This window comes from Chelonia mydas, chromosome 1 (assembly GCF_015237465.2).
Source record: "Chelonia mydas isolate rCheMyd1 chromosome 1, rCheMyd1.pri.v2, whole genome shotgun sequence".
Classification (NCBI taxonomy): Eukaryota; Metazoa; Chordata; order Testudines; family Cheloniidae; genus Chelonia; species Chelonia mydas.
Window position 1 is genome coordinate 227,117,927 of NC_057849.1, and position 27,241 is coordinate 227,145,167.

At 40.6% G+C, this 27,241-nt stretch overlaps 1 protein-coding gene across 9 annotated transcripts in view; it reads left to right on the top strand.

The window, feature by feature from the left end:
* Positions 1-27,241, top strand: part of SCUBE1 (signal peptide, CUB domain and EGF like domain containing 1) — a 304,131-nt gene that overhangs the window by 194,848 nt on the left and 82,042 nt on the right. For all 9 annotated transcript variants that reach the window (XR_006287903.1, XM_043538048.1, XM_007061754.4 and 6 more), the window contains one exon: positions 21,518-21,640. Coding sequence is in view for 8 of the 9 variants with exons in the window: in XM_043538048.1 (XP_043393983.1) it covers positions 21,518-21,640 (123 nt within the window). In the remaining variant the exon portion in view is untranslated. The remainder of the gene's footprint in view (positions 1-21,517; positions 21,641-27,241) is intronic.

Sequence of the window (27,241 nt, forward strand, 5' to 3'; positions counted from 1 at the left end):
GTGAGTGTTAAAGAATTAGGTAATGTTTTGTTGTTTTTAAGATGATAAACTGCAGATTGGTTGATTGATTTTTTTATTCTACAATAAGATTAGAGAAGAGCAAGAAAAATTATCTGGAGCTGGAAGGATTGATTTATTAAAAAAAAAAAAAAAAAAAAGATTACAAGGCCTAACTGTGTATAGCTTGGCTAAGCAACAGCTCAGAGGGGGTTGTGGGCCTTCAGAATCATGTGGCTGGATGTGGAAGCTAAGAAAGGCGACAAATTATTTCAGGTGATTCAGCAGAGTTAATCCAAAAGTAAAGACTGAAATAAAGAAAAGGAAAATTTAGACCAAATACTGTATTAGGAATAACTTCTAAGTGTGAGATACATAATAATGTGGAATACTCTCAAGAGAAGTGGTGAAAGCGCTGGTACATGGGATATACACAATTAGACTGGATGCAACATTACATAATTTACTATAAGAAAAGATCTGCATTGGCCCCTGGGGGAAGGACTGGATAGCATGAAAAATCTTTTCCATCCATGACTTCTATTATTATGCAGTCTTATGCTCCTACGAATGTTCGTTGTGCAGTCCCATTGTGGAATAAGAATAATGTTGATGTCTGTGGTGCATAGAGAGTGAGTCCAGGACCATGCTGAGAGTAGTCAGGACCCAGATTCACCAAAATTTTACTCTCCCTCTGAAAAATATCAGCTCCCACCCAGGTGTCTTCTCATCTGGGTCTCTCTTACAAAACCTCCTCTCAAGGTTCCCTTTGCCTTTTGCTATTCACCTCTGAGTACCACTTTTATTAAGACAAAAACCTCATGTATCCTCCCCAGCTTAGTGCAGAATCCCTGTCAGACTGAGAAATCTCCATACCCTCAGTATCCCCACTAGTGCCATTTCACCATGTTAGCAGCTTCTCCTGGGCTTTGGTGATGCACAGTCCCCCTTCTACTTTGATCGGGTCACCCAGGGCCCAGCTTGGTGCTGGTTCTGCCTTATATGCTGGGTGCTTGGTGGCATCTCATTGGCCATTATGCTGTGAACATCCCAGACCACACCCTATAATGCTTAACATGGTAATTTACCAAATTCAAAAGCAGAGGCTGCAGAAAGGATGGTCTGGGAATCAAGTGATGCAGTGGCCTATTCTTCTTGTACCCTAGTACCTGCCACCTCTTTTCACCTTGGCTATTGGCCCCCCATGTGGTAGGTATTGACAGCCAGTTGGTCCCTGGCTCTACAATTTGTTGGCTTCTGAGAGCCTTTCCCGCACTGGATGCCCATTCCACAGATCTTCCCCAAGTGACATATATAAAGAGATTAACCAGTTTAGCATTTTAATCACATTATGTATAACATGTATAGCTGACAAAACAGGAGACACATTTACTAGAAGCTATTGGGGAGCAGGGAGAGAAAAGTCAAAATAGATTGATTTGTAAGGTCCCACCATCTCAGTGGGGAAAATATAGGGCTTAATTGTATTTGGGCAGGTACAGAGTGGATGGAGGGAGAAAAGGTGGGAAGGAGGTTTTCTGACTAACTCATACACTGAAGAAGGGCCAGGAGCAACTGCTGTCACTGCATTTGGTGGATTACGGAGACTTCCCCCGTGTGTGCCCCTGGGAACATAAATTGGAAGAAGGGGAAGGGCCACAGGCCCACTCTGCACTGGTTGGACACTATGAGGGATGAAGCAGTCTGTACAGTCCTATAGCATGGACAACTGGTGTGCTCCAGCTGGGCACCAGAAAATTAACAAAGGAATTGTGCACTCTGAAATTCCCGCTGGGTTAGTGCAAGTCCTCACTGCCCCCTAAACAGACCAATGCCTTAGACACACAGTATGACCCAGAGACTGCTGCACTGTGAGCTGTTGGACTAACGTGGCAGGGAAAAAAGCTTTTTAAACTAGCTTAAGAGAAATAGATTGTAAGGGTTTTGGAGCACAGGCCATGTCCCATCTATGTTCTGTAAAGTGCCAAGTAACTGTACGACATCCCATAGCTACTTTCTAATAGTAATTACATTTATTACAGCGTGTAAATGATTTCCTGCTACCTTGAATTCATAGACAGACTGATCGTCAGAGGGCAGATTCTCCGCTAGTAAAAATTGTCATTGACTTCAATGGAGCTATGACAAGTTTACACCCGCTGATGATCTGCCACCATTAATTCCTGTTCACAAATAGATCCTTGCAGGATGCAGGTGATTTCATGGATGCTTATTTAAAAGACATAAAATACCTCCACAAGTCTCTCACTAAAGATAGGGCATTTTATTTATTATGCTGTGCTAAGGAAGAGCCCTTCTTAACCTTCTGGCATATTGTTTAACTAGAGGGGTGTTATGCAGGGGTTATGTGACTGGATGCTGTTTATGCAAACATTTCTTGATCCTGCTGTCTCATTGTCATGGTTACCCAGCAATGTAATGTGCTCTCTACTTCCTTGAAACAGGCCCCCATCTTTTTGCATTCAGATGCAGCAGAGAAATGTGGCACTAATGTGTTTAAATACTTGAATGTGCTGCAGTGGGAGCATCAGCAGGAGATGTGTTTGTAAACTGTTCTCTTTGCCCTCCAACTCTACTTTGTAACCTGCTGACTCTGTGACAAAACTAAAAGTAAACTAGGGGAATATACAAACCGATTAAAAGATTTCAATCCAGGGTGTAAGGTCACGATCCAAAGCCTATTGAAGTAAATGGGGGTCTTTGCATTGACTTGGTTAGGCTATGGATAAGGCCCAAAGAGGGGGTTAGGATTTCATTGAAACCTCTTGCCATAGTATAATGCACTTGAAATCATTTTGGTTGCAAATATGTGAAAATGAATTAAATTTTTAGGGTTGAATTGTTTCTGTGAGGGCAGCATTTCTTTTGTTACAGAATAAACAACAAAAAGTACTTCTGAGATTAAATTAAGCAAAAGCTGTCATGTCTTGCTTAAAGTTGAACTGAAATCCTTTCTGAAAATAAATAAATCTAAAATAATAATTGACACCAAGTTGGTACCAGGGTACAGTCCAAATCTTGAAGGCCGTCCTCTGTTTCATTCAGACCTTACTAGAACTAAGTGAATAATTCACAGTGAATATTTTCTCTGGCCAGTTTGGCTTCTTAGTCTGGCCACAGAATATCTGTGAGCAGCTGTGATTTCCTCAAGTTTATTAATTAGTCAAAATTATTAAATATATTTTTCTCTATATTGGATCAAACTGGCTAAAGATACTAGAATGACATCTTGAGAATCCGGATCAAATCATTTGAAACTTTGAGACAGTCTCTCCTTTCTTGGAAAGGCCAGCAGAAATAGTTGTAACTGCTGTTTCCCAGTGACCTTGATTACTGTGTAATTGTTAATTTGGCACTTCAGATATTTGCTTGTTTGAGTGCCGATATTGGTTGTATAAATTGTATTGGTTTGGATGCGATTGGTTAGATAAATTGTTTCTATTCCCTGATTAGATGAACATCCAAGTTCTTCCAACAGAAGTACCTGCCCATGCTGAATTAAGGTCCTTGTTCCCTGACTACCCTAGCATCCAACTTTTAAATTAGTTTTCCAAGACCCTCCATGCCAGTATAATTTCACAGAGAGTAAAATACACGCCCGTCCACAGATCCTGCTTAAAATTATATACCACTAAAGTGTGCATCGTGGTGTATTAAATGGGACTTAAGTGGCAAATAGGGCCAGATTTTTAAAGATATTTAGGCAGCTAAATGCCTTTGAAACACATGTACAAAGTCACCAGATCAGTGCATTTTAAAACATGAGTTGAAATGATCTCCTCATTGGGGACCCCATTCTAAAATCCTTACTCAGGCAAAACTCCTGACAGGGTTTGGCTCTTTCTTACTTGGTAAGACTTGAGTTCAGAGAGTTATTTCTGTGAATCTCCTATAACAGTTAATGATATCAGTAACACCCAAAGTCGTGCAAGGAATGCTGCTCCCTGCTCTGTGTTACGTGGTGTTAGTATTGTATGGGGGATACAGAATTCTGAATTCAGGTCTTGGCAGGTACAAAAAGAGTCTTTTTTTTCCATTGACCTTTGAATAGAAGTAGCAAGTTGGATCAGACTGTCAGACACTTACTAAGATGTCAATTTAGGCAAAGAATGTAGCTTTCTCTGTCCTACAAACTCACCATATATAGTGAACAAAAAGGATTTCTGCCATCAGCGCTCTCAAGGTGCACTCCCCAAAGGGAAATCATATAAAAGTAAATGGCTTGAAAGAGTAAACACAAATGAAATAAAGAAACAGCTGGTGATCACCTCTTCCATTTTAGTTGCAGTACCATGGTGCTATTAAATGTCAATCACAGACTTACAAGCAGTGGTGGGTCCAAGATATTTAAAAAGGGACCTCGGGAACAGTGAAAGGGCATAGCTGAAAGAGGTGAAGCCCTAATGGCTTTGCTAGTAATGCAATTTGAAGGAAAGGTCTTCTAGAATATCTGACCTCAAATTAATTGAAAGGCATAGTGAATAGCTGCCTGAACATTAGGACTAAGCACAGAGATGATGTGTTTAGCAGCAAATGCTAGGTAGAACTGACACAACTGCAAATTTGTGACTTTCTGCCTTTCTTCATTTCTCCTGGCTTCCCTTGATAATTATATTTCCTGAGACAGTCAGTTACCTGCTTGGCATACCTTTTAATAATGAAATACTTAATGCAGCTAATAAAAGTCTTATTGTTCTATTCCTACTGCTAATACTGAACTATACCCTTCCTCTATTGCCACAGCATTTCAGTGAGAATAGAATGACGTACATCCTATTAAATACCACCAAATTATGAAAAATTCTGCTTATATATCGCACTGTACCAATAACTTGATTTTTGGAGTAGAATGGGGGAAACTGAGCCTTTGTCTTAACCTGATCTAATGTATAATGGTGAATGGTGTGGTCAATTTTGCATTTAGAACCATTACATAGCCCCTCCAGGATTGTCTGCATATAAAGTGTGCTACTTGTTTCAGGGGCTCTGAATGGAGAAACTGGCCTGCGTCTATAGAGTACTTTGACCAAGGTTTTCAAAACTGGCTGATGATTTGTGGTGCCTCCGTTTTTGGGTGCCCAACTTGAGAGAGCTTAAAGGCTTTTCATAAGGCAGGTTCTCAGCACCATCTGAAAATCAGGAGCCTTTTGAAGAATCTCAAACTGAGCACCCAAAAATTCAAGCACTCAGACTCCCTAGTCGCTTTTGAAAATCTTGGCATTCACCAATTCTCAATTCTGCAAACATTTTTTCATTTGCTAAACTTACTCACATGCGTAGTTCCATAGACATCATTAGGACTAAGCACAACCTTCAAGTTTGTAACTGTTGCAGGATCAGGGCCTAAGTCATTCTTGATGGCTGTTTGGTGATCATTGTGAAATGAATTGATAGTAGTCCAGTTCCTAGCAAACAAGTGTCTGTATCACAAACCTGTCATCTATAGTGGTAACCACTTTTACACCCTCCTTGGCAGCCTTGATCAAGAATGCAAGCCTGATTAGACATGGGGAGCAAACTATCCTCTGATCTAGGGGTGGGGCAGGGCGGGATTTGTGTTTTTGATATACCTGATGTATGGATAAATAAGACACTTCACTCCCCAGAAAGAGCAGCCAGGCATCTTTCACACTGATTTTCAAATAATTATTTTGAAATGAGATAAAGTGAGGAAGTAGCAGGGGATGGCTCTGAAGAGGTTTCTTTTCTGTTATGTTTAGTCTTATTCTCTGCCCATCATTATATTATCCAAGCACATTGGTCTGGAATAAAGTGGAAGGCAGAGAGAAGTTAATGCAATATGTAACGAGAGATATGTAAAAGGGATAATATTAGTAGATAGAGATAGAAGAGCAAAATATCACACAGGAGGAAACGAACATAAGCAGTAAATGAAATAAGAAACTGAAATGAGATGACCAGGAAAGAAGCACTCAGGATGATACAAGAGGGGAAAGAGGTCAGTAATATAGGTACAACAAGCGGTACATGTCTCGTTTCATAGTTACGAAAGTTTGTAAGCACCTGTCACTTTCCTATTACACTCCTCTGTGGACAAAAGGCTGGATTCAGGAGGTAGAATCTTCAAACATAAGAGTTTGGACATTGTCTCTTAACGACTAAAGATAAGCCAATCTTTGGTAAACACTTGGGGGGGAATGTTGTTTTCCTTACAGCCCCCACTTCCCCATTAAACTAAACCAATATTTTCATACGGTAGATGTCCTAATAGCCAGGTCAACGTAAGGTCTTCATAAATTATTACAGAGCAGCTCCAATTCCATCACACCTCCTACACAAGGCTGTGTGCAAACTACAATCTAGCCCTGTGTGTTTGTGTGCCTAAAGATAATGAGAAAGAGATCAAATTTAAAGAGCACTCGAATTTACTTTCATTTAGTTCCACTGCATTTCTAAGTTTTAAAAATACAAAAGCAATGAATAAATAAAGCAAATGGAATAGTAAACTATATAAACACTAGCAAAAAAAACCCATTGTAAAATTGACAAGAGAGCCAACTGACATCTATACTATTATATTCAAGAATCAAAACCATAAAGACCTTGGACCTGTCCGTGTTTGACAAGGAACTGTATTAAAGAGCCTGGATTCATCTTGTAACAGCTATTTTGTGGCTGAACCAAAACCCAGATTTGAACAACTTTCTATTTTGGGGGAGTGGAGAGGGCTTGAAATCCGGATATAAACTTTGTGGCTCAAAACCCTCTTTCCTTTTAATGGCAAAACACCATCTTAAATTCAGTTTTACCTCATGAACTGTATGGAACAGAGGGTGTAAAGAGGAATGGGTCTGCTTTATAAATTCACATTAGAAGAGCACTAATTCATTCTTCAAAAGGATCCAGAGTGCAGAAGCATAAAGAAACCGGAGTTTGAATAAATGAATTAACAAGAGACTAATTTGAAAAGGGACAGTAATGAAAAGGTGCCTACTTGAATGACTGGCACAGCACTTACAGAAGGAGAAAAAGAGAGCATACTTATAAAGTATCGTATAAACTATCAGGATTGGCAACCAATATATTTAATAACGGCTAAACTATAAAATTTTAGCAAAATGCTTTCCTTAGAAACCTGTTCTGCAATGAAAGATCCTTCCTGCCCATTTCAGTGCTGTTAAGTAACTAAAGGAGTTGGAGAGCAGCATGCCACTCTGAGGAATCCAGTGACAGCTTTGTAGTCAGAAGTAGAAGAGATGATGTAGAGAATGAGTTGCATTTTTAAGTTGAGTAAGAAGGATAAAGGAAGTTGGCAAACTCTGTGGATAGATTCTACAGCTGCCACCAAGGATCCACCCCCAAAATAGGACAGAAGAGAATAGAGGAGTTCTTGGTGATCAGAACTGGCAAAGCAGTGGCAGCAAAAGGGTAAAATAAGACTCTTAGACAATGGAAATTGGTTGGGTGTAGCCATGAAGGACTTTGAGAATGAGGAGAACAACTCTGAATTGGAAACAAAAGTCTTTTAGGGTGAGAAAGAAAGTCTTTTAGGGCGATTGAGTATAGGGATGAGGTTCTGGAAAAACAAGTTAGGTGATTTTTGTTCAAGACATAGAAGAGAGACTTGTAATACTCAAGGTGCTACATGACAAATACTTATACGAGGGATTCAGAAGTGTGTTGAGATATTAGCATATGTGGGTTCTGAGTGTAGTAATGTGAGATACAAAGGAACACTTGCTTACAAAGGGTACTCCAAGTCTATGGATCGGAAAGGAAGGTCCGGGTCGAAGGAGGCTGTTGATAAGCTGGAGATACAGCTGAAATTATTTTAGTTGCCAAGTATTTGTCTTGGTACAAAGCCAGACTACATGTATAAGACAAAGGGAAGGGCAGGGTTAGTTAAGGATGTGAAGGAGATGAGAAATTGAGTCACTCTGGTATAAAAGTGGTAGTTAAGTTCAAGTTATTAGTTGCCCAAGGGGGAAGAGGTATCTAGAGACGTGTACAGAGCTGAGACCAGAGCGAAGTGTTGGGGGCCAAGTGGTTGAGGCCAAAATTTTCAAAAGTAGATCTAGAAAATCAGGTCACTTATCTAAGAGTTAAATATGGACTAGAAACCTAACTTTAGGCTTCTATGTTTAACAATCTGGGCCTTACCATCCAAGGCATAGTGACCTCTAGAGGCAAAAAGCAATTAGAACTATAACCAAGTGAGGAGAGAGCTAGTGACATCTGCAGGACAACTGAGGAGAATGGTGGGGTCAGTAGTGTCAAACGCTGTTTGGATTTTGTGGATAATGTTATGCGAGGGAGCTATGATCACCTGGGAGTCACTAACCACCCTGAAGACACCTGTGAGGTTGGAAGACCAATCTGAATGAATCAAGGATGCTGTGGTTGGGAGAGAATAAGAGAATGTTTTTCTCCAGTATTTTGAGGAGAAAGGGAAATTGAATGTGGGGTGGTAGGTGCTGATGGGGGTCAAAGGTGGGTTTCTTGGGGAGTGGTGTGATGACCACACTGTAAAGTCTGATAGAGACAGGCTGACAAAAGAGTTTGAGACATGGTGAGGTGAGATGGTAAGGGTGCAAGGAGGTTTGTTTGATTTTCTTTGAGAAGCAGATAATGTTAGTAAGGTCAGATAAGGTGAGGCAAAGATGTTGGCAATTTGGGGATTTGAGGAGAGTCAATGGTAGTAAATGTAATGTTGTTGACTGCCATGATGCCATCATACGTGGACGCATTTTTGGTGTAGACCAATATGGCAACCTCTCTGCACTGCGTGATGGGAAGAACAGAGAAGGAATTGGTTGAAAGAATCTGATACAGTTGAAAGAATGAACAACGATTACCAGTGCTTTTGTAGATTACAAAATAATCAATACCGGTTTTTGTGGATAGAAGGGAAGCATTACAGATGGCTACATAGCATTTACAGACTGTATGACAGACAAGATTTTGGTGCACCATCATTTTGTCTTTTGCTCTGAGAGCACAAGTTCATCCATTGTAGTGAGGGTTCTAGAGGGACAGAAAAACTGAGGAAGTTTCTAAATGGGCAAGTCGGATGTGAGATGTGGGAAGAATGGAGTTATATGGTAGTTTCAGTCGTAGAAAGTAGAAGAGAGTCTGGGATAAAAAGGAGTCCACAGAAGTCAGAGGGTAAAAAATGTTCAAGTTAATATTAGCAAAAGAAGAAATATGGACAAGGTGCCAGGTTACTGAGGTGGAGATTAAATTTATAGGGAATAGTCCTTGAATCTGAGCAGGCAACTAAGTGGCTAAATTGCAGGGGGATATCCTAATTATCAGATCAAGGGATTCGGACTTGCATTTGGACAGGAACAGGCTGGGCCGAATTCTGCTGACAGTGGTGTTGCGTTGGGGTAACCAAGAGCAGAATTTGGCCCAAACTTTCTAAGAGGGAGATGAAATTGTGGGTGATATTGTTTTCAGCTGCTGTTGAAGTGGATGTTTGTCATAAGTGGGAAGCTCAACAAGCAGAGGTGACGTCATAAACTGGCAGGATTCAGAAAACAAAGGGAAATGATCGTTAGCTGAAAAGGTAGGCCAAGTGCAGAACTTGAGAGCACAGTGGATGGGAGGGGCAAGGACGGACGGGGTTGAAAAGTAGTTTGTTGACAGTGCTGATATTGGCAAAATCTCTAATGGACTACCTGGGAGCATAAACTCACTGGGGATCCCGAAAGCTTAACGCTGACCCTGTCAACTGATCTAGTTTCTGGACGCTTGTGTGGATTCTATTGCCCCTTCCTTTTGTTTTTCATGGTCAGACCTTTATTTTTTAATTGAAGATGTTCCATCCATTTGTCTGGTATAGAGTCATCTATAAAAGACAAATGTAGTATGCCAAATTACCTTCCAATAAACAATGGAACATTCAGATCAGATGTCATCTAATTTGTAACTTTCAACTAGGGTGACCAGATGTCCCAATTTTAGAGGGACAGTCCCAATATTTGGGGCTTTTTCTTATATAGGCATCTATTACCCCCCATTCCCTGTCCTGATTTTTCACACTTTCTATCTAGTCACCCTACTTTCAACTATTCAGTCATATCACACAGCAAGTATATCTATTACATTTTTGATTGTCATGAACTGGCAATATTCCGCTTCCAAGGAAGCTTGAGGTTGTTATTTGTCTTTGCGTTCGTCTCATTTGAAAATACTAGATCCTTTAAATTACTGCTTGAGAGAGTCATATTTTGCCTTTTAGTTGTTAAAAAGACTTCACATTCCTCCAACAATATAAAATGCCCTGAGGGTCAACAACCACAATTCTGCAGTTTGGGGGTTGGTTAAGGCAGCAAGCTATTCAGAGTCAATGATATTCAAGACTGAAAAGTAATTTTTTTATTCTTCTATTTTATTGCCATAAAAACAGCTACTTTTTATATGTGGCTGGATCCTGCTCCCACTGAAGTAACTGGCTTCAGTAGAAACAGGGTTGGGACCTTGAAGGTTAAACTAAGAGCTGTGAAAGGTCTTTGGAGGAAATTGTTTCTTGATCCATTTATTGATTGATTGATTGTGAATTACTATAATCTCTGAGTGATTTGAACTGGTGAAGAGTTGTTTTCTGCTTTTTACTGTTCCTGTTCAACAGGAGTAGCCAGGAAACAAACTGTAGCCCCAATTGTCAGTATGATCATAGTAAAGGGGATGTTGCAGTGGGATTGCTAGGGGGTGCAGGTCAGTGCAGATTTTGGCCCTAGAACTGCAGTATGGTGCAAAGTATTTTTTATTTTTCAGAAAAGCTTCAGTTTTAGTTCTAAACTTATGTAATGAAACCAAACAAAAATCATAGCACCCTTTCCAGACAGAGCTTTGTAACTACATTTGTTCAAAATAAATATACAGCGTTCTTCAGCAGGTCGCAGTTCAAGAAAAAGTGAAAATAGCCCAAATTAAAGAGACTCTGTCAAGATAAAAAATAATGGGCTAAACCCTGAGGTGCTTCCTCAGACCTCAGTTCTGCTATTCAATGCATGCAGGCTCTGTGGTGCGCCTGGACAGACGTCAATTAATTTCACTGGGACCCATGGAGGGGCAGCGAATTGCAAAATCTGCCATTTGTTTTCACTAAGTTCTGACCCAGGCAAAACTCTCATGGACTTAAGTGGGAGTTTTGCTCAAGTTTGCCCTTAGTAAAAACTGAGGGTCTGATCCTATAACCATGCATGGTGCTTAGTGCATACCGTGAGCAATCCCGCTTACTAGAGATGAGAGAAAGGATGGGCCAATGGTTAGGCCACTAATTTAGAACCAAAGAAGTACTTGTGGCACCTTAGAGGCTAACCAATTTATTTGAGCATAAGCTTTCGTGAGCTACAGCTCACTTCATCAGATGCTGTAGCTCACGAAAGCTTATGCTCAAATAAATTGGTTAGTCTCTAAGGTGCCACAAGTACTCCTTTTCTTTTTGCGAATACAGACTAATACGGCTGTTACTCTGAAACCTGTAATTTAGAACCAGGTTCAATTCCCTCCTCTACTACAGACTGCCTGTGTGACCTCAGACAAGTCACTTAGTTTCTCTCTGCTTCAGTTCCCCGTCTGTGAAATGCAAATACATTAAAGACTGGGGTACTGAGATAATATGGTATTGGGGGCCATGTGAGTACCTCAGAGAAGTAAATAGTAAGCTTAGCAATATTAGCCCCATGTTTTTAAGATTGACATACAAGTCTACCTCTCTACTTACTATTCCATCAGAGCACCTCCCAGTCCTTAATGTACCCATCCTAACACCACTGTAATGTAGGGAAGTGCAATTAGCCCCATTTTACAGAGAGGGAACTAGTACCTAACCACTGGCCCATCCCTCCTCTCTTATGTTATCAAGTGTTATCCTCTCCAAGTGTTATCAGTAACATTTAGATTTTAGACATTTAGAACTTTCCAATATTTATACCGTTTGTTGTTTGCATTTCACTCACCGTGTCCAAGTTGGACATTAAACCTCTCTAAGTTAATTTCACTCTCTTTCCAGTCCATTTCACTTTGTGGTTGTCAGATCTCAAAAACAGTGTGGTTATTTGAGTTGACAGCACTGCACTGACATGTTTTTAAGTTATTAAAAAAATAAACTGTTTTCAATGAAATTTTATAATGAAAATCCTGTCTTTTTATATTAGGCTTAGTAAATCCCTCCCTTCAAAAAATTAGAATTCAGGGCCTAAACTATGTTGACAATGTCTAAGTTTTCCACTTCCGATGCTTTTTGTGCTCTATAAATCGAATTTAACTGTAATAAGAAAATAATAGTACATAATGTTTGTTTTACAAGGTGATTGATCTCTTGGCAGCCTGGCAGGCTTTTTTATTGATTGATTGGTGGATAATGTCAGAGTGGATATGTCCTGAAGGTAAAGAGCTGACACTTAAATCCATGTGTGACAGATTACCATCTGTATTTGAAGACAGGTTTCTTCTGGAAATTGCAAAGATTTCCAGAAGAAAAGGGAGAAAGTGACATGAGAGAAATTTGTTGAAACCTGCCTCAACCTTTCCATGCTCTGAGAACATTTGCGCAATACTCTGTGCTTTGTGGGCACCATGTTTTCAAGGAGAGAGGGATTTAACTTTTATTTGGTCCATCCTTGTCTGGCAGGTCTAGTTTTAATTTTGGTAATTAAGGAAATGCCTTACTGAACAACCAAACCCACAAAACTAATTAAATTAAAAACTTTAAGTTACTACTTGGTGGCTAATGATTATCATATATTATACTTAATTAGCTCCTTGGGAGGGAAAAGATAGTGATGTGGTTAAAGGAAGGACATAAAGGGAATCAAGGAAGCTGGGTTATGTGCTTGACTATTTCTTTTTCTGGCTGTTTCTTACTCCATGTGTGTTGCTAGGCAAGTCACTCATCATCATCTTCCCATCTTGGTTTTCCCATCTGTAAAAATTACCATAACCATACTTACCCAGCTCACAGGAATGTTATGTAGTTTTAATTCATTGAAGTTTGTAGCATGCTGACCTTTGTTATCATCAGGTGGGTGAGGCACTATATAAGCATTCAAATATTATTTCCTCCTGAGAGATGTAAAGCAATTTACAGGCCATGAGCTATATTCTGAATTTACATTCACATGTGCAGCAGTGGAACTTGCATGCATGTATCTGAAGGCAGAATATGCTCGTATAGATCTTAACCCACCTCCAAAATGCAGCCATCTCAAGGTAAAACACCGCAGCTGCTGAACAGCATGCAACCGCCCTAATCAACTAGTATTTTGGGATAGGAAATGAAGAAAATTGCATCCAAATTAAACTGCGCAATATCAACTTTCAAATGAGTAGGACTCAAAAGTAATATTCTTTGATAAATAAGGGGAAAAAATCAGTTTTGCTAAAGGATTGTTCCTCGTAATGAGATTGCATAAAGACTGAGGTGGGAAAGAGGAAAACGTTGGTTATTATATCAGTAAAATTCATATGAAACCCATATGGAAAAATACAATATTTTCTGCTTATATACCACTGTGTCTCTCTTGAGCTTAAAGAGGCAAATATTATTATTCCATTTTACAGTTGGGGTAATTCAGGTAGTGAGATGTTGAGTGACTTACCCGAATTCTTAGTAGAAGGCAGTAGCAAAACTGGGACTATAACTCCTGACTCTATGCAATCCACTAGACCACAACCGTCCTGCGGTTTTTCAGGAATAGCATAGCCTAAATTCAGACTTAGATTCCATTGCAACTCCATCGAAGCCAGTGGGGTTTCAACACTGGGGCTGAGGACAGAAATTGGCCCTATAGAGCTAATAAAATCTACTGGACATACACTATTTGAAATATTACAGAACTAGCCACTTTTCCTGATATTTAAAATAGCCCATGGAATATGAACAGTGCTGTTGATATGTTTACACTAATTCCTATGTGTTAAATATATTTCAGATATATTGTCAGATGATACATATATTAAACATAGTTCTATTATTTGCCATATAATTTTAATACTGAGACTATTGGCCACTCTGGTCATATTTTGCATGCATTTTTATTTATTGGTGTATATTTTACATAAGTGTGCAATACACAGCTGTGCCTTCTGCCCCAGTGACAGATGTACTGCCTAAGCAGTGTGGCCTAGTGGATAGTGCATGGGATTGGAGCCCTGGGTTCTATTTCCTAGTCTGCTGGGTGACCTTGGGCAAATCACGTCACTTCTCTGTGCCTCAGTTTCCCAATCTGTAAAATGGGATAATGCTATTGGCCTCTTTTCTAAAGCACTTGGAGGCCTACTGATGAAAAATGCTATATCAGAGCTAAGCATTATCATCACTCAGTGGGAGCAACTCAGGAGAGAACACATCAGCAGACCAGAGCTCCCAACAGTCCCATGTTTCGCAGGACTGTCTTGCGTTAACCCACAAACCCTTCCATCCTGTCAGGGGAGCCAGGCCAAACCTGAGCAGCACTGCAATTCCATGCACCAGGGCCAGGCCGCAACACCTGGAGTGGGGAGCCAAGCCCAGCCAATCCTATGGGACAGGTGCCACATGAGCTGCAACTCCAGGGTGAGCGTGGATGGAGTCACTCTGGAACTCCCCTCCCATGGTCTTCCCTCCATCGAGGGGCAGCACCTTACCCCTTCACGACCTCCCTCCACCACCAGGGGCAGCACCCAACCCCCTCCCCCCCCCCCCCCCAAGCCTCTCATCTCCCCACAGGGGCAGGACCTGTCCCGTTTTAGCCTCTTCAAATGTTGGGAAGTATGGAAGACTAATATCTATATCAGCAATGGCAATTGTAGTAACAAGATTTTCAAACGACTGGCAACTTTTAAAGGCAGGAGAGCAAGGTCTGGTCTATACTTAAAACTTAGGTCGACATAGCTACAGCACTGAGGGGTATAAAAAACTCCACATCCCTAACTGCCATAGCCATAGTATAGCTGCAGCTAGATCAATGGAAGAATGCTCTGTTGACCTAGCTACCGTCACTCAGGGAGGGGGAGTCCCTACAGTGACAGAAAAACCCCTTCCATGGCTATAGTCTGCATCTACACTATGGGATTGCTGCAGCATATAACTATGGCATCGGAGCTATGTCACTACAGCGTAGATGTGGCCTGACACACAGAGATGGTATGACAGTGACATGGGGAAAAAGAGAAACTGTTACGAAAAATGAGTAAACTAGTCCACTCCCTGGACAAATTAGATGCAATTGTCCAGGACAGGGGCAGCGAAAGTGTGAGGTAACACCCCTACAATGGAAATATTGTGGGGGCTCCACCTCCATATAAACTCATGCATACCAGGGGGCTGAGGGGGTGAGAGAGTGGATGTCGTTGGGCCCAGGGAGGAGGAGAGGCAAGAGCAGGACCCAGAGGGGCTGGAGCAGATGCTGCAGGGCGTAGGAGCAGGGAGTTAGTGTAAATGGTGAATCCTCTGTAACTTGAAGTCTTTAAACCATGATCTGAGGACTTTAGTAACTCAGCCAAAGGTTAGGGGTCTATTTCAGGAGTGGGCGAGGTTCTGTGGCCTGCAATGTGCAAGAGGTCACACTAGATGATCACAATGGTCCCTTCTGACCTTAAAGTCTATGAGTCTTATGAGGGGCTGGAATGGACCCGGAATCCACTAGGAACCCCTGCAACCCTCCTTTCCAGCCTGAAGCTGGTTGGTTCCCTCTCCCTCTGACTGAGTATCAGTACCTCCTGTCACTTCCCCTTCTGTCTCTCTGCCTCTCCTGTCCCATCATGGATATTCTAATATTGGCCTTATTAGTCCTGATAATCTGTCATTAATCAATGTAACACAGGGTGTGAAGCTTTTGTAACCAGTTGAGCTTGGTCTTGGAGTACATTGTTTTCTGGGTGTGATAGCATTTTAAAACTGTAAAGGGTTAGACAGACACATGCAGTTCAAATATTTGTCCAGCCATTGAAATGAAGAGCCTCACTTCCAGCATACAAGCTGGTTTGTAAATTGTTGTCAGGTATCTGTCTAAGAGAGAAGTGGTGATTGCACGTTGATTGCCCTTTCAGTGCCCTTTCACCAGCTTATGTAAAGTTTTAAATTCTATGATATCCAAAAAACCTGTACTTTCTAATTTATTCTGCATATAGCAAGGCAAATTTTTGGTAGTGTAGACACACACACGCACACACTCACACTCACACAAATCTGATCCAAACCAGGACTTTCCAAACATTTGCAAACCTACATGAATTATGCTGAGCAGATCTTAGTGGCACAGCACCAGTCATCTCCATTCATCTTCACAAAACATGAAAAGAAAAACAACAAATGACTGGCAGTTCCCTCTGGTCAATTTGAAGGCATGCAACTTATCACAAGATATTTGTGTTTTCTGTTCCTTTTTTTAAAACTGTCCCTTCCACCCGACTCCCAGTTTAAGTTCCTAAGACAATTGAGGACAATCCTATGCATAAAGCGATTCTACATTGCAGAATCGTATTTCCTCTCCCCACTCCGTTCATCTAAAATTAGTTTGTAAGGGTTATAGAGAATAGATGGAGCTTTACAAAGTGTTTACAAAAAAGGAGCATTTAAAAAAATGTACTTGGATTCATTCACCAAAATTGTGGGCTATTCGCAAAAAAATAAGACCCTGATCCTGCATTTGGATCGCATATGCAGACCCTTGAACCTTCATTAATTGACTTCAGGAGGGGGCACCGAAAGGGTGTAGGCTCTGCACTAGCAGAAGAATTGCAGGATTTCAGCCGCAACTTAAAAATGTAGTTTGAGATGGGCCTGAGCTGCAGAGTCTGAATCCTGAATTTTCCCCACCTTAGGGGTGTTCAGAAGAAACAGGGATTTGGTTTGTTCCCAAGGACAGAGATAGGGGGCAGCCTGTAAAATTTGCTTCTGGGTCCAAAATCCTCGAATGGTTTGGGTTGTTTGGATGCAGGTGTTTTGATCTATGCCTATATCTAAATCTAATAGTTATTCATTTCTCCTAAAGGATAATGATATCATTCAAGATGATTTTCCTACCTTTGTATTAAATTATTGAGAGGAAAAAAATGAGACACTTCGGGAGCTAATGGGACTTAATTTAGAAGCTTGAGTGCAGAAGTTGTTGCCTATATCCCTCCTTCCACAAAATAATAAATATGACCTGATATTCCTTTGACTAGTAAATTCTAATGCCCTAGTGGTTTTTATCTGTAGTGTGTTTTCCATTTCTACCTTGCTGCATGTTCCTCAGTGTCTATAATTCAGCGTTTGTGGTGTGTCAATCACATGGATGAGTAAAGGATCACTTAATGACGCTGACTTACTGCAATAAAAAAAGAGCCTTCAGGGTTTCATTATTAATACATTTTAAACCCATCACACACCTTAGCCTGCATATTTGAAATGAATGGCAGGTTGTCTGAGCAAAGCAATCTCCAAACACTTCAGTTTTCAAGGCACTTTAAGTACCCACCCCCGTGGAAGAGTGTACCATTTCTGCATTTTCACATTCCTTGGGATACTGCAGAACAGAAAGCTGTGGATAGAGAAAAAGAGAGAGAACTGAAACCTCTTGAATGTAATCTCTGTTACCACCTGAAAATGGTACACGCAAAAATCAAAGGCAGTTTGATAGTCCTCATTCAGACAAAGCTCCATTAACTTCACTGGGATGTTTGACTGAGTAATGAGTGCAGGAATTTTCCTAAATGCCGGGCATTTAGTGATCAATTTTCACCAGGGATTATTTTTTCCTTCCATGATTTATGTGAATATAGAAGATTCAGTGAAGAATAGACATTTTTTGGAGACGTGGTGCAATTCACATCAGCCACTTGGACACACTGAGGTTGGGCACCAATCAGTTTAAAGATAAATGAGGCCCTCACCCTTTCACACAAGCGGGACCATTTGGTATTTTCACATGCCTCATAACAAGAGTTATTTATAGCTGTGGAAAGAAAAATAGTGGGGATATAGGCTTGGTGCAATTTATATGAACCAGTCAGACATGATATGGTTGGATACTGTTCACTTTCAAATGAAATGCAGCAATGCGCTGCCCTCCATAGAGTGAAATAATTTTTACATGCCTTGTCAATCTCGTTATGCCCATGGAAAGAAATACAGTGAAAGCAGAGACATGGCACTATTTATGTTTTTTAGAATGTTTTTGCAGTTAACAGTTTTGACCTCCATTGTGTTTTAAAGGTCCTGGTTTCGAAAGGCTGCACAAAAACTCACCCCCACAGCCAGTATTTCAACTAAAAGGCCTAAAAAGTACCAAAGTCATGTGGGGGGTAAGGGAGAGGTTCTCTTTCTTTGGACTCTCTCTGTTTCACCCAAATCCTGGTCCAGATTCTCTGCTGGTATAAATTTGAAAAGCTGTATTTTCAGTGGAGCTACACTGATTACACCAGCTTAAGATCTGACCCTCTGAGTTCAGGAAAGTTTTAGTTAGATCCCATATCATCTTCACAGACCCTGAAAGGAAAGCTAAATGCTACTAGAATTTGGTTTCAAACACGGTGAAATACAATGGTCATCATTAACAAGTCAGTCCTCCTCCACAGTTACCCCACCATGTTGTCTGAGACTCAGCAGTGATTTCCTATTCAGAGTACATGCATTAGGGCAATGTAGCAGCTCAGATATCAGTGTGTTTACCATGAGTAAGAGATACCTTCTTCATGATGGGTAACTACTATGTGTACAGAACATGACGTGTTATAGTTAACATATAATCAGGAATTCCTTTTTGGCTAAGATTTTTAACTCCACTTGGAGATTTTTATAATCTGTAGTTATATATACCCTAGGAAAGCTTGATGATTGGGATCACCTGGTCTTGAACAGTGATGGTCTTCCATCACGAGATCTGTAAAGCAATCCCAACTGTGCAGAATGGGATTGGAAAGAATTGTTAATAAGACTACAAGCACTTGCAGAGGAAATAAATCAGTAGGACTTGTGATGTATTGTTATTGTTATTATTAAGATGGGACTGTTTTAGCCACAATTTGACATCAAGGGGGATCTGTCTCCAGTCTTTAGGGCCATGATATTCTGAAGTTCAGTCCAGGGTTTCTCTTTGCTAAAGGCCAACATTTTCAGATTTGGAAGCCTAAAGCTACTGTTTTAGACACCTGACTTCAGGGACTCAGTTTGAAAATGTATAGCCAAAGAACTCACTCCAGTTGTTTTTTACACTGATTCAACCTGGAAAGATCAGCTTGCATGTAACATGCAAGTAAGGTTTCTTCTCTTAACTCAGTTTTATCAGTGTGTTGCCAATGCATAAAGAATTCAACTAGTCTTCCAAAAATCACATAAGGATTGATTCTGCCATTACTCCCATTGAGTAGTATCTCATTCTGTGAATAGTCCCATTAAAATCAATAGGGCAACTTGCAATGTAAGGTACTACTCCACATTAATAATGGCGTTTCAGAATCGAGCCCACAGTAAAGCTCACCCTTACGCCCAGAGTTTTTAGTATCAACCCATTGGATCACGTCTTCCTCCTTTGTACTTGTCATATAAGTATCAAATGAGAAAACTCTTCTAACTGCAAATGCAGTTCAAGCATCTGCCTCCCTTACTCACTCTGAATAGTACCTCACTCTGTTGTCTCCAGTGGGACTACACCTGGAGGAAGGTACTACTAAGAGAAAGAGTGAGAGAATCTGGCTCTCACTGATTAAAAGTTATATTATACTGTACATGATCCAGGTTTAAGTTCTAACTCAGTTATTCTTCTGCTGTCATGTTTTGTTGCTGTATATATCCAGAAATATTACACAGTAGCAGGCATAACTACTTACAAATACTACCCTACATTCTCACAGTAATTACATGTCTTTTTTAAAGATTTATTTACTTGTTTGCTTATTACATGTATTAATAATAATTTAATCAAGCATTTCTTAAAAAAATAATCACCTCAAAATCTTCCTCTCTCCCCTATATATCAAAGTAATTATTTTTAACTGCACCAGGTCACTCAACAGCCCTATTCATATCTTTGGCAGATTTCCATTTCAATGTGATCATTCTTTTAACACCTAGACTTGCTCTTAGCAGGATTTGTTTTTTAAATGGCCAATTGATATTCCTAAAAGTTTCCAAGTTTTGCTGGTAAGAGGCTTCCTGGATCACTGGGAAAATTACTCTCCAAGATCATGTCAGGTCTTGTTTCCTTCACAGAAGAATATACTGCACTGTGTGTGTGTAACATTACTTCTCCTGTCCTGTTGTATAAAATCTCAAAGAAAGGCATATATAGTTTGCTCTTTGGTTCCCTTTAACAATTAGCTGTTTTCAAATGAGTTGTGAACCCACAGTCCTTAATCTGGGAGAGGACAGCTAACATGGCAAATATTGCAATGGAGGTTCAGGGAAGTATGATGGTTCTGTTATGCAAGGCTTAACAGGATGGAGAAGGGAGAAAACTTTTCTTAGAAAAGTTGGGGCAGGGAAGTGGAGCTTCCAGCTTGACAAAGGAAGCAGATCTGTTCTGACAGAGCCCTTCACAACACTTTGGTAATTATTTTAAGTGACACACACTTGATCCTGCACTTCATATATGCACATGACTCCCAAATGGAGTTAATGGGAATATTGCATACATAAGCATGCGACAAACAACAACATGCACTAATTCAAAGTCTGCCCTGCATTAACAGTGAATTAGGAAAGGTAGACATAGGGACTAATGATATTCAGTGGACCCTGTATTTACACCAGAGACAAAAATCACATATTTTCTTAAGTGTTCTTGTAGCTGTGTTGGTCCCAGGATATTAGAGATACAAGGTGGGTGAGGTAATACCTTTTATTGGACCAACTCTGTATAAGAACTCTGTGTAAACCTGAAAACTTGTCCCTTCCACCGACGGAGGTTTGTCCAGTACAAGATATTACTTCACTCATCTTATCTCTCCCATATTTTTAATCATTTTTTAAATTTTTCATGTGAATTTAGTTCCTAATAAAGATTCTAAACCGACAGCTATGGAGACTGAAGTCTTCTGTGTATCCACAGGAGCAGGTATGTCTGGGCAGTGGACGCGTATGCTTCCCTGCCTATTTCCACCAAAGTACCTCAGCCAGATTGATCTAAAGGTACCACCTCTATGAGACAGAAGTAGTTCAGTCTCCAAGACCATTCAATCCTTCACCTCTGTTAGAGAGCCAATAAGAGTGGGAAGAGGGAATGTTTTGGTGATATTATTTCGAAAGACAAGGTGGGTGAGGTAATATCTTTTATTGGACCAACTTCTGCTGGTGAGAGAGACAAGATCTGGCGCTTACACAGAGCACTTCTTCAGGTGTGCATAACTCAAAAGCTTGTCTCTCTCTCACCAACAGAAGTTGGTCCAATAAAAGATATTATCTCACCCACCTTGTATCTCTAATCTCCTGGGACTCACATAGCTACAACAACACTGCATACATATTATTTCTAATCAGACAGCTGTATAGTTGGGAACTGCACAAGCTCCCATATTCCTATCATTATTCTAGAAAGTAAACTAATCTTTTCCCATCCGTTCCTCACAGACATTGATGAGTGCTTGGTAAACAATGGTGGCTGTGACCATTTCTGCCGAAACACTGTTGGTAGCTTTGAATGCAGCTGCCAGAAGGGCTATAAACTACTAACAGATGAACGAACCTGCCAAGGTAATATTCTTTTACTCTGTTTTTATAAAGTGAATCTTTAATTTGAATGAATCTGTTTGTTTTTAAATCATTTCTATTGCAGATTGTAATCACAAATCGTAGAATTTTAAGCCGCGAAGACGTATTAGGTGACTATTCTCTAGGGGCTGAAACGAGAGGTTTTTTACAGTGTCATTTCTAATGCTATGTCCAGTCTAGGTTTTAACGTCTCTAGTAATAGGAATGGCATGCAATTGCAGTAAGTCTAACAGAAGCCTAAGCATCAGTGTGGTGTAGTGGAATAAGCACAGGTTAGGGAGTTCTGAGTTCTAATCCAGGTTCTCCACTAATTTGCTATGTGCCACTGGGCAACTCCTATAAACTTTCTGGGACTGGTATTTATCTCAGTTACACTGGGTTAAATCCAGAGTAGGCCAATGGGTTTATAGTATTGGAACTGAGATAAGAATCTGGCCTCTGTCTTAATCCCCCATCTGTAAAATCAGGATAATGAGACTTACTTACATACTTCACAGTGATATTGTGAGAATTTAAAAAACACTTCATATATGTTATATTGATTATTTGCTGCATGCATTGTCATTGGTCAGATGAGTCACATGGTATTGTTTCTGTTTCTCGACTAGTTGAGCACATACCCATTTCCAACAAACTCATGCATTACAATTCAATTTCTGCAAACATTTGTGCAAATGAAACTTGACTGCTAACATGTTCCCAGGAGATAATAGAAAAGGTGAATGTACATGGCCAGAGGGAGGGCAATTTAAAAATGTAAGGAAATATTCATGGAAATTGTTTTTCAGGAGATGCCCATCTCTATTACTAAGTAAATGTTTGCATAGTGTTTGGAATGTGTAATGGGATATATATAGTACTAAACAGTATTATTATTTTGGGGTTTCTAATACTTCCCCATTACTCATCAACAAAAGGAAGGGAGAACTGTTTTTAAGGATACACAAGCAATTTCAAAAGACTTTCCATTGCATCTCATTGGTTCTGCCACTGTCTGGAAAGCCTACCTCACCCTAACTGTGTGGTTAGACACAGGGGAGTCACAGCAAAGTTGACTAGTGCTGGGCAGAGCACAGACTGGCACAGTTTGTGCCACATGACCAGACAGGAATAGCACTGCAGGATTGTGTCAGACAAGGACAGTTTGGCAGGTGTGGAATGAGACACTAAAAATAGGGACAACAATTTTTTAAAAGGAAGACTCTCTTCATCACACAATTAGGGGTGAAAGCAATAGATTTAACAGCCATGATTGAAAACAGTAATTCATAGTAATACTTGAAACCCATGAGTCTGGATCTTCTCTCACCTGGTTTAAAGAGAATGTCACTCCACTGAAGCCAATGTAATTACACCAGTGTAAAACTTGAGAGAGAAATCAAGCCTCATATTTTTGCTATGCAGGCTCTGGCACAAAGGAAGAGAAGGACTGGATTTATTTGTATAAAGCTGATGGTCACGATTCAAAGATTTATCAATGGAGTTTTAAATGTTCCTACAAATAATGATGAGATATTTTGGGTGCTGACAGGAAAACGAAGGCATCACTTCAACAGTCAGAACTTGTTCACCTGCGTTTGGTTTATCCATGTGCCTGGGTTTCTGAAAGAGGGCGTTGATAGTAAACATTTATATTTTGGATGCTATTAACAAAACTATATTTAAGGGGGTGATGTTTTTTTCCCCCATTTTAAAATCCTCCTTTTATTTGCTCACAGCTTTTTCAATCCACATCCCTTTTGGTCTAATATATGTGATTAAAGTGCTGTTAAACATTTAAATTAATAAAAAAATATTAAATTGATTAGGATTAGTTTTAGCCTCTTAGTTTGCATAATTGATATTAGAATTTGACAAAATAAAAATATATCTACTGTTACTAAGGAGAATTGATTAGTACTAGATATTACAGCTGATCTGTGTGTAATTTGCCAAAACTTAATATATTTTAAAATCAATTTAAAAAGTGTAAAGACACAAGTTTTGGCTACCCTTCCAAAAGTGATATCTGAACCATTCTTCTCCCTGTCATGTGATCAGACAGAGTGCTGGCCTGAAAATATGAACATTTTTCATTCCCAGTGGTCTGAGGTGAGGTGGGGTAGGGGGCACTTTGTATCCTCTGGGCAGTGCTCTGACTGGACATGTCAATTTGCTCCTAATCTATTGGTGTAGCCGGTACATCACTACAAGTCCAAAGGATTCCTGGGACAGAGAAGTTGCTCCAATCACAGAAGTTTTGATTCATCATATTATGAAATGGGGGAGAAGCAAGTTTTTTCCTGTTTGATGCCTGAGGTATTTAGGCCCTAAAGACAGATTACAACAAAACAGCATGATGCTTGCTTCGAGGAAGAGGGTGATTTGTGATTATTTAGCTCCTGTCTGGTACTTCAAGAGATAATTGGTGAACTCATGCAATCAGTATGACTGCTGATGATGAATGAAGGGAAGCTAATAGAGATCAAGGAATCACTGAAGTGTGAATCACCTGTATTTTGTTTTGTACTCTGTGGAGAAAATTTAGTCAGTGGAAATGGTTATAGCTTTAAATGGTAGGCACTGGAGAAAAAAGTGATCTGAGGTTGGTGACAGTTGCATTATAAATCTTTCTGGTTTTTCTGGTAATTGCTGGGAAAGGCTAACCTTAAAAGTGTTGTTGTGACAGTCATGGAAGCTTCTTTTGGGTGCTTTGGCCCTTCCACGGTGTGAATCACGTAGCTTTAATTTCTATTTATGGAAGAGCATGTTGTTGTTCATGTTGTTTACAATTTTTAAATTCATTTTTCCTATACTTAATGGTTATTATGATTATTGTTGTGACTTTTATTTTGCGTCCAATGTTGCCTTCCATCTGAAGATCTCATTTTATAAAGAAAGAATAATTTCAGTTACGAATTAGTATATTTGAAGAGTTGATTTGGGAATCAGTCATGAAGGGAATGGTTGTTGCACTATGTTTTACTCAGAATCAATGTATCTTTTTTGGTTTTAGTCCTGTTCTAAATGCATCTGGTTTAGATGGCTCCTTAATTTGGAAGGTTATTAAAGAGGCTCATCTGCAGATTAAGGTAGTGATCCTGCAATCCTTAGACAAAATGCTCATTGAAATGAATGGGAATTTTGCCATATTAAGGGCTACAGAATCAGGCTCTAATTGTGTCCATGAGTATTAGTTTCTTAGTTACAGAGAAGTACCAGTAGAAGCAGTGGTGGATTAGCCATTGGGCCAATAGGGCCCGTGCCCAGGATCCCTGGCCAACTGGGGGGCCCTGTAAAAAATCCACCACCAGGTGACGGAAGCCCAGAGCCCCAGCTGCTGGGCGGACAGGTCAGGGGAAGCCCCCAAACCTGCCCCCCCCAGTGGCTCCTGATTCCACCCAAAACCACAGATTGGGAAAGCCTCCCTCCCCCCCAGCAGCCCCCGACCCCGTCCCTGGCAAAAGCCATGGGGCTGCAGGGGATGCCCCCACGCCTGACTCCCCACACCGGCAGAAGCACCAGGCAAGTAGTGCGGGAGAAGCCCCAGCACCCCAACACTGGTCCCCTGCAGAAGCACGGGGGAGGGAAGCCCCAGCACCCGGACCCCTGCTCCAACCCTACAACTGGTGGAGCTCTCGCTCCCCACTGCGGCCCCGGGGCCGTGGCATGGGGACGGAACTTCTCCAGTCTTGGAGCCGAAGTGTGGAGGGGGGTGGCAGAAAGGAGCAAGACGAGCAAGCTGCAGTGGTGGGGTGGGCTGGGGGGGACCCTGTGTGGAATAGGGGCAGGCCCCAGGAAAGGGGTGGAAAGGGGTGGGGTTGTAGACAGGGCCACAGGCAGGAGTGGAATGGGGGCAGGGCTGCAGGCAGAAGTGGTGAGGAGGGATCTCCCACTTGCTCTGGCCCAGGGCCCCAGGAAACCTTCATCCACCTCTGGCTGAAGGGGAAAAACCTGCAGACGTACAGATCTTGCTACAAGTATTTTTTTGACTAACAGATGGAAAATGTAAATTAGCTGTTGCTGCTGCTGCTTTTCCTTACTATTTCCATTGTTGTCATCACTCAGTAATTTACATTTTTCCATCAAGGGCACTTAATGTGAAACTCTGAGGTTCGCTCACTTTGCCCCATTTCTTTGTAGTCTCTTCATTATAGGTTCCTGAGCCAGCTTTAAGATATTAGGGAAACCTAATGTGATTCAGCTTTAACTGACCTGCTTCTATCTGTTTATATGGCTCCCATCACTATAGTATCTGAATGCCTCACGCAAAAATACACTCAGAACACCTGAGGTTTTAGTTTGCACCAGCAGTGTCCACACGGGCAAATTACAGCACAGCACATTGGGGCATGCTGCAGTTCACACCCCCATAGTCTGACCTGGGGGATAGGGGCATCTAGATGTAGCCTGAGTCTCAGTCCTAATTCCTTAACCATAAGGAATTATGCCTTTCCTACTATAGAGACACAATTGCCTTTCCTACTATAGAGACACAAAATGGGTGAGGTAATATCTTTTATTGGACCAACTTCTTTTGGTGAGAGAGAGAAAAGCTTGAAGAAGAGCTCTATGTAAGCTCTTCTTCAAGCCTCTCTCTCTCAGCAGCAGAAGTTGGTGCAATAAAAGATATTACCTCACCCATCTTGTTTCTGTAATATCCTAAGACCAACACGGCTACAACAACACTGCATGCATTTCCTCCTACAGTGTGTTAACATGATGAAATGAAAATTCATTGGTGTCAGACATTTTGAAACCTGCTGATCACTAGGCCAGTTGAGTTCAACATTAGCAAACGGTGCAACTCATATGATATACCATGTAATGGATGTGGAAAATGGTTTGCATTTATTTGTTTGTGGCCAAACCATTTTCAGCCCTGGTTGTGGGATGAACCTGCTGTTAGCACACAGTGTATATTGCTGATGATTTTCTAGGGCAGTGCTTCTCAGCCTTTTCCATGCTGCAGCCCCATGTTACCACAGATTTTTTTTTTTTTTTTGCTTCCTCTCCTGCCGCAGCCACCAGGCTTGAGAACCCATGTTCTGATACAAACAGTCCTGTACTGAGATGCTGCTTTCCCAGAGTCCCTATTTTAAGTGATCAAACTTAAATTAGGAGTTGTTTGGGTTTTTTGTTTTGTTTTGTTTTTTAACAATGAAGACATATGTATAAATTACTAGTTATTTTAACAATGCTCTTGAATTTAAGAGGTTGGAAATTCTTCAGTTCAGGGAACATGCCTTAGCATGTATTTGTATAGCACCTAACACAAAAGGTCCAAGTCTTGATCAGGGTCTTTGACATAACAGAAATATTAAATAATAACTAGAAGATCATGTATTTGTAATGTGTCATCATTAATAGCAAGAAAACAACCAGGATTCGTTTTCAGATCACAACAACTACAAAATAGCAAGCAGATTGTTTGGAGCTACCATGAATCCCTGCGAGTATGGCCTTAATTAGCTTAATCCTTGGACAATATGAGTTTAAAGCCAGTTAACTTAATTGCTTATTCAGTTTCTGTTTGTTGTGCAGTGATCTTGAAAAAATTCAACAATAAGCACTCTCTCTGCTTCACTGAAGTTCAGCCTTCAT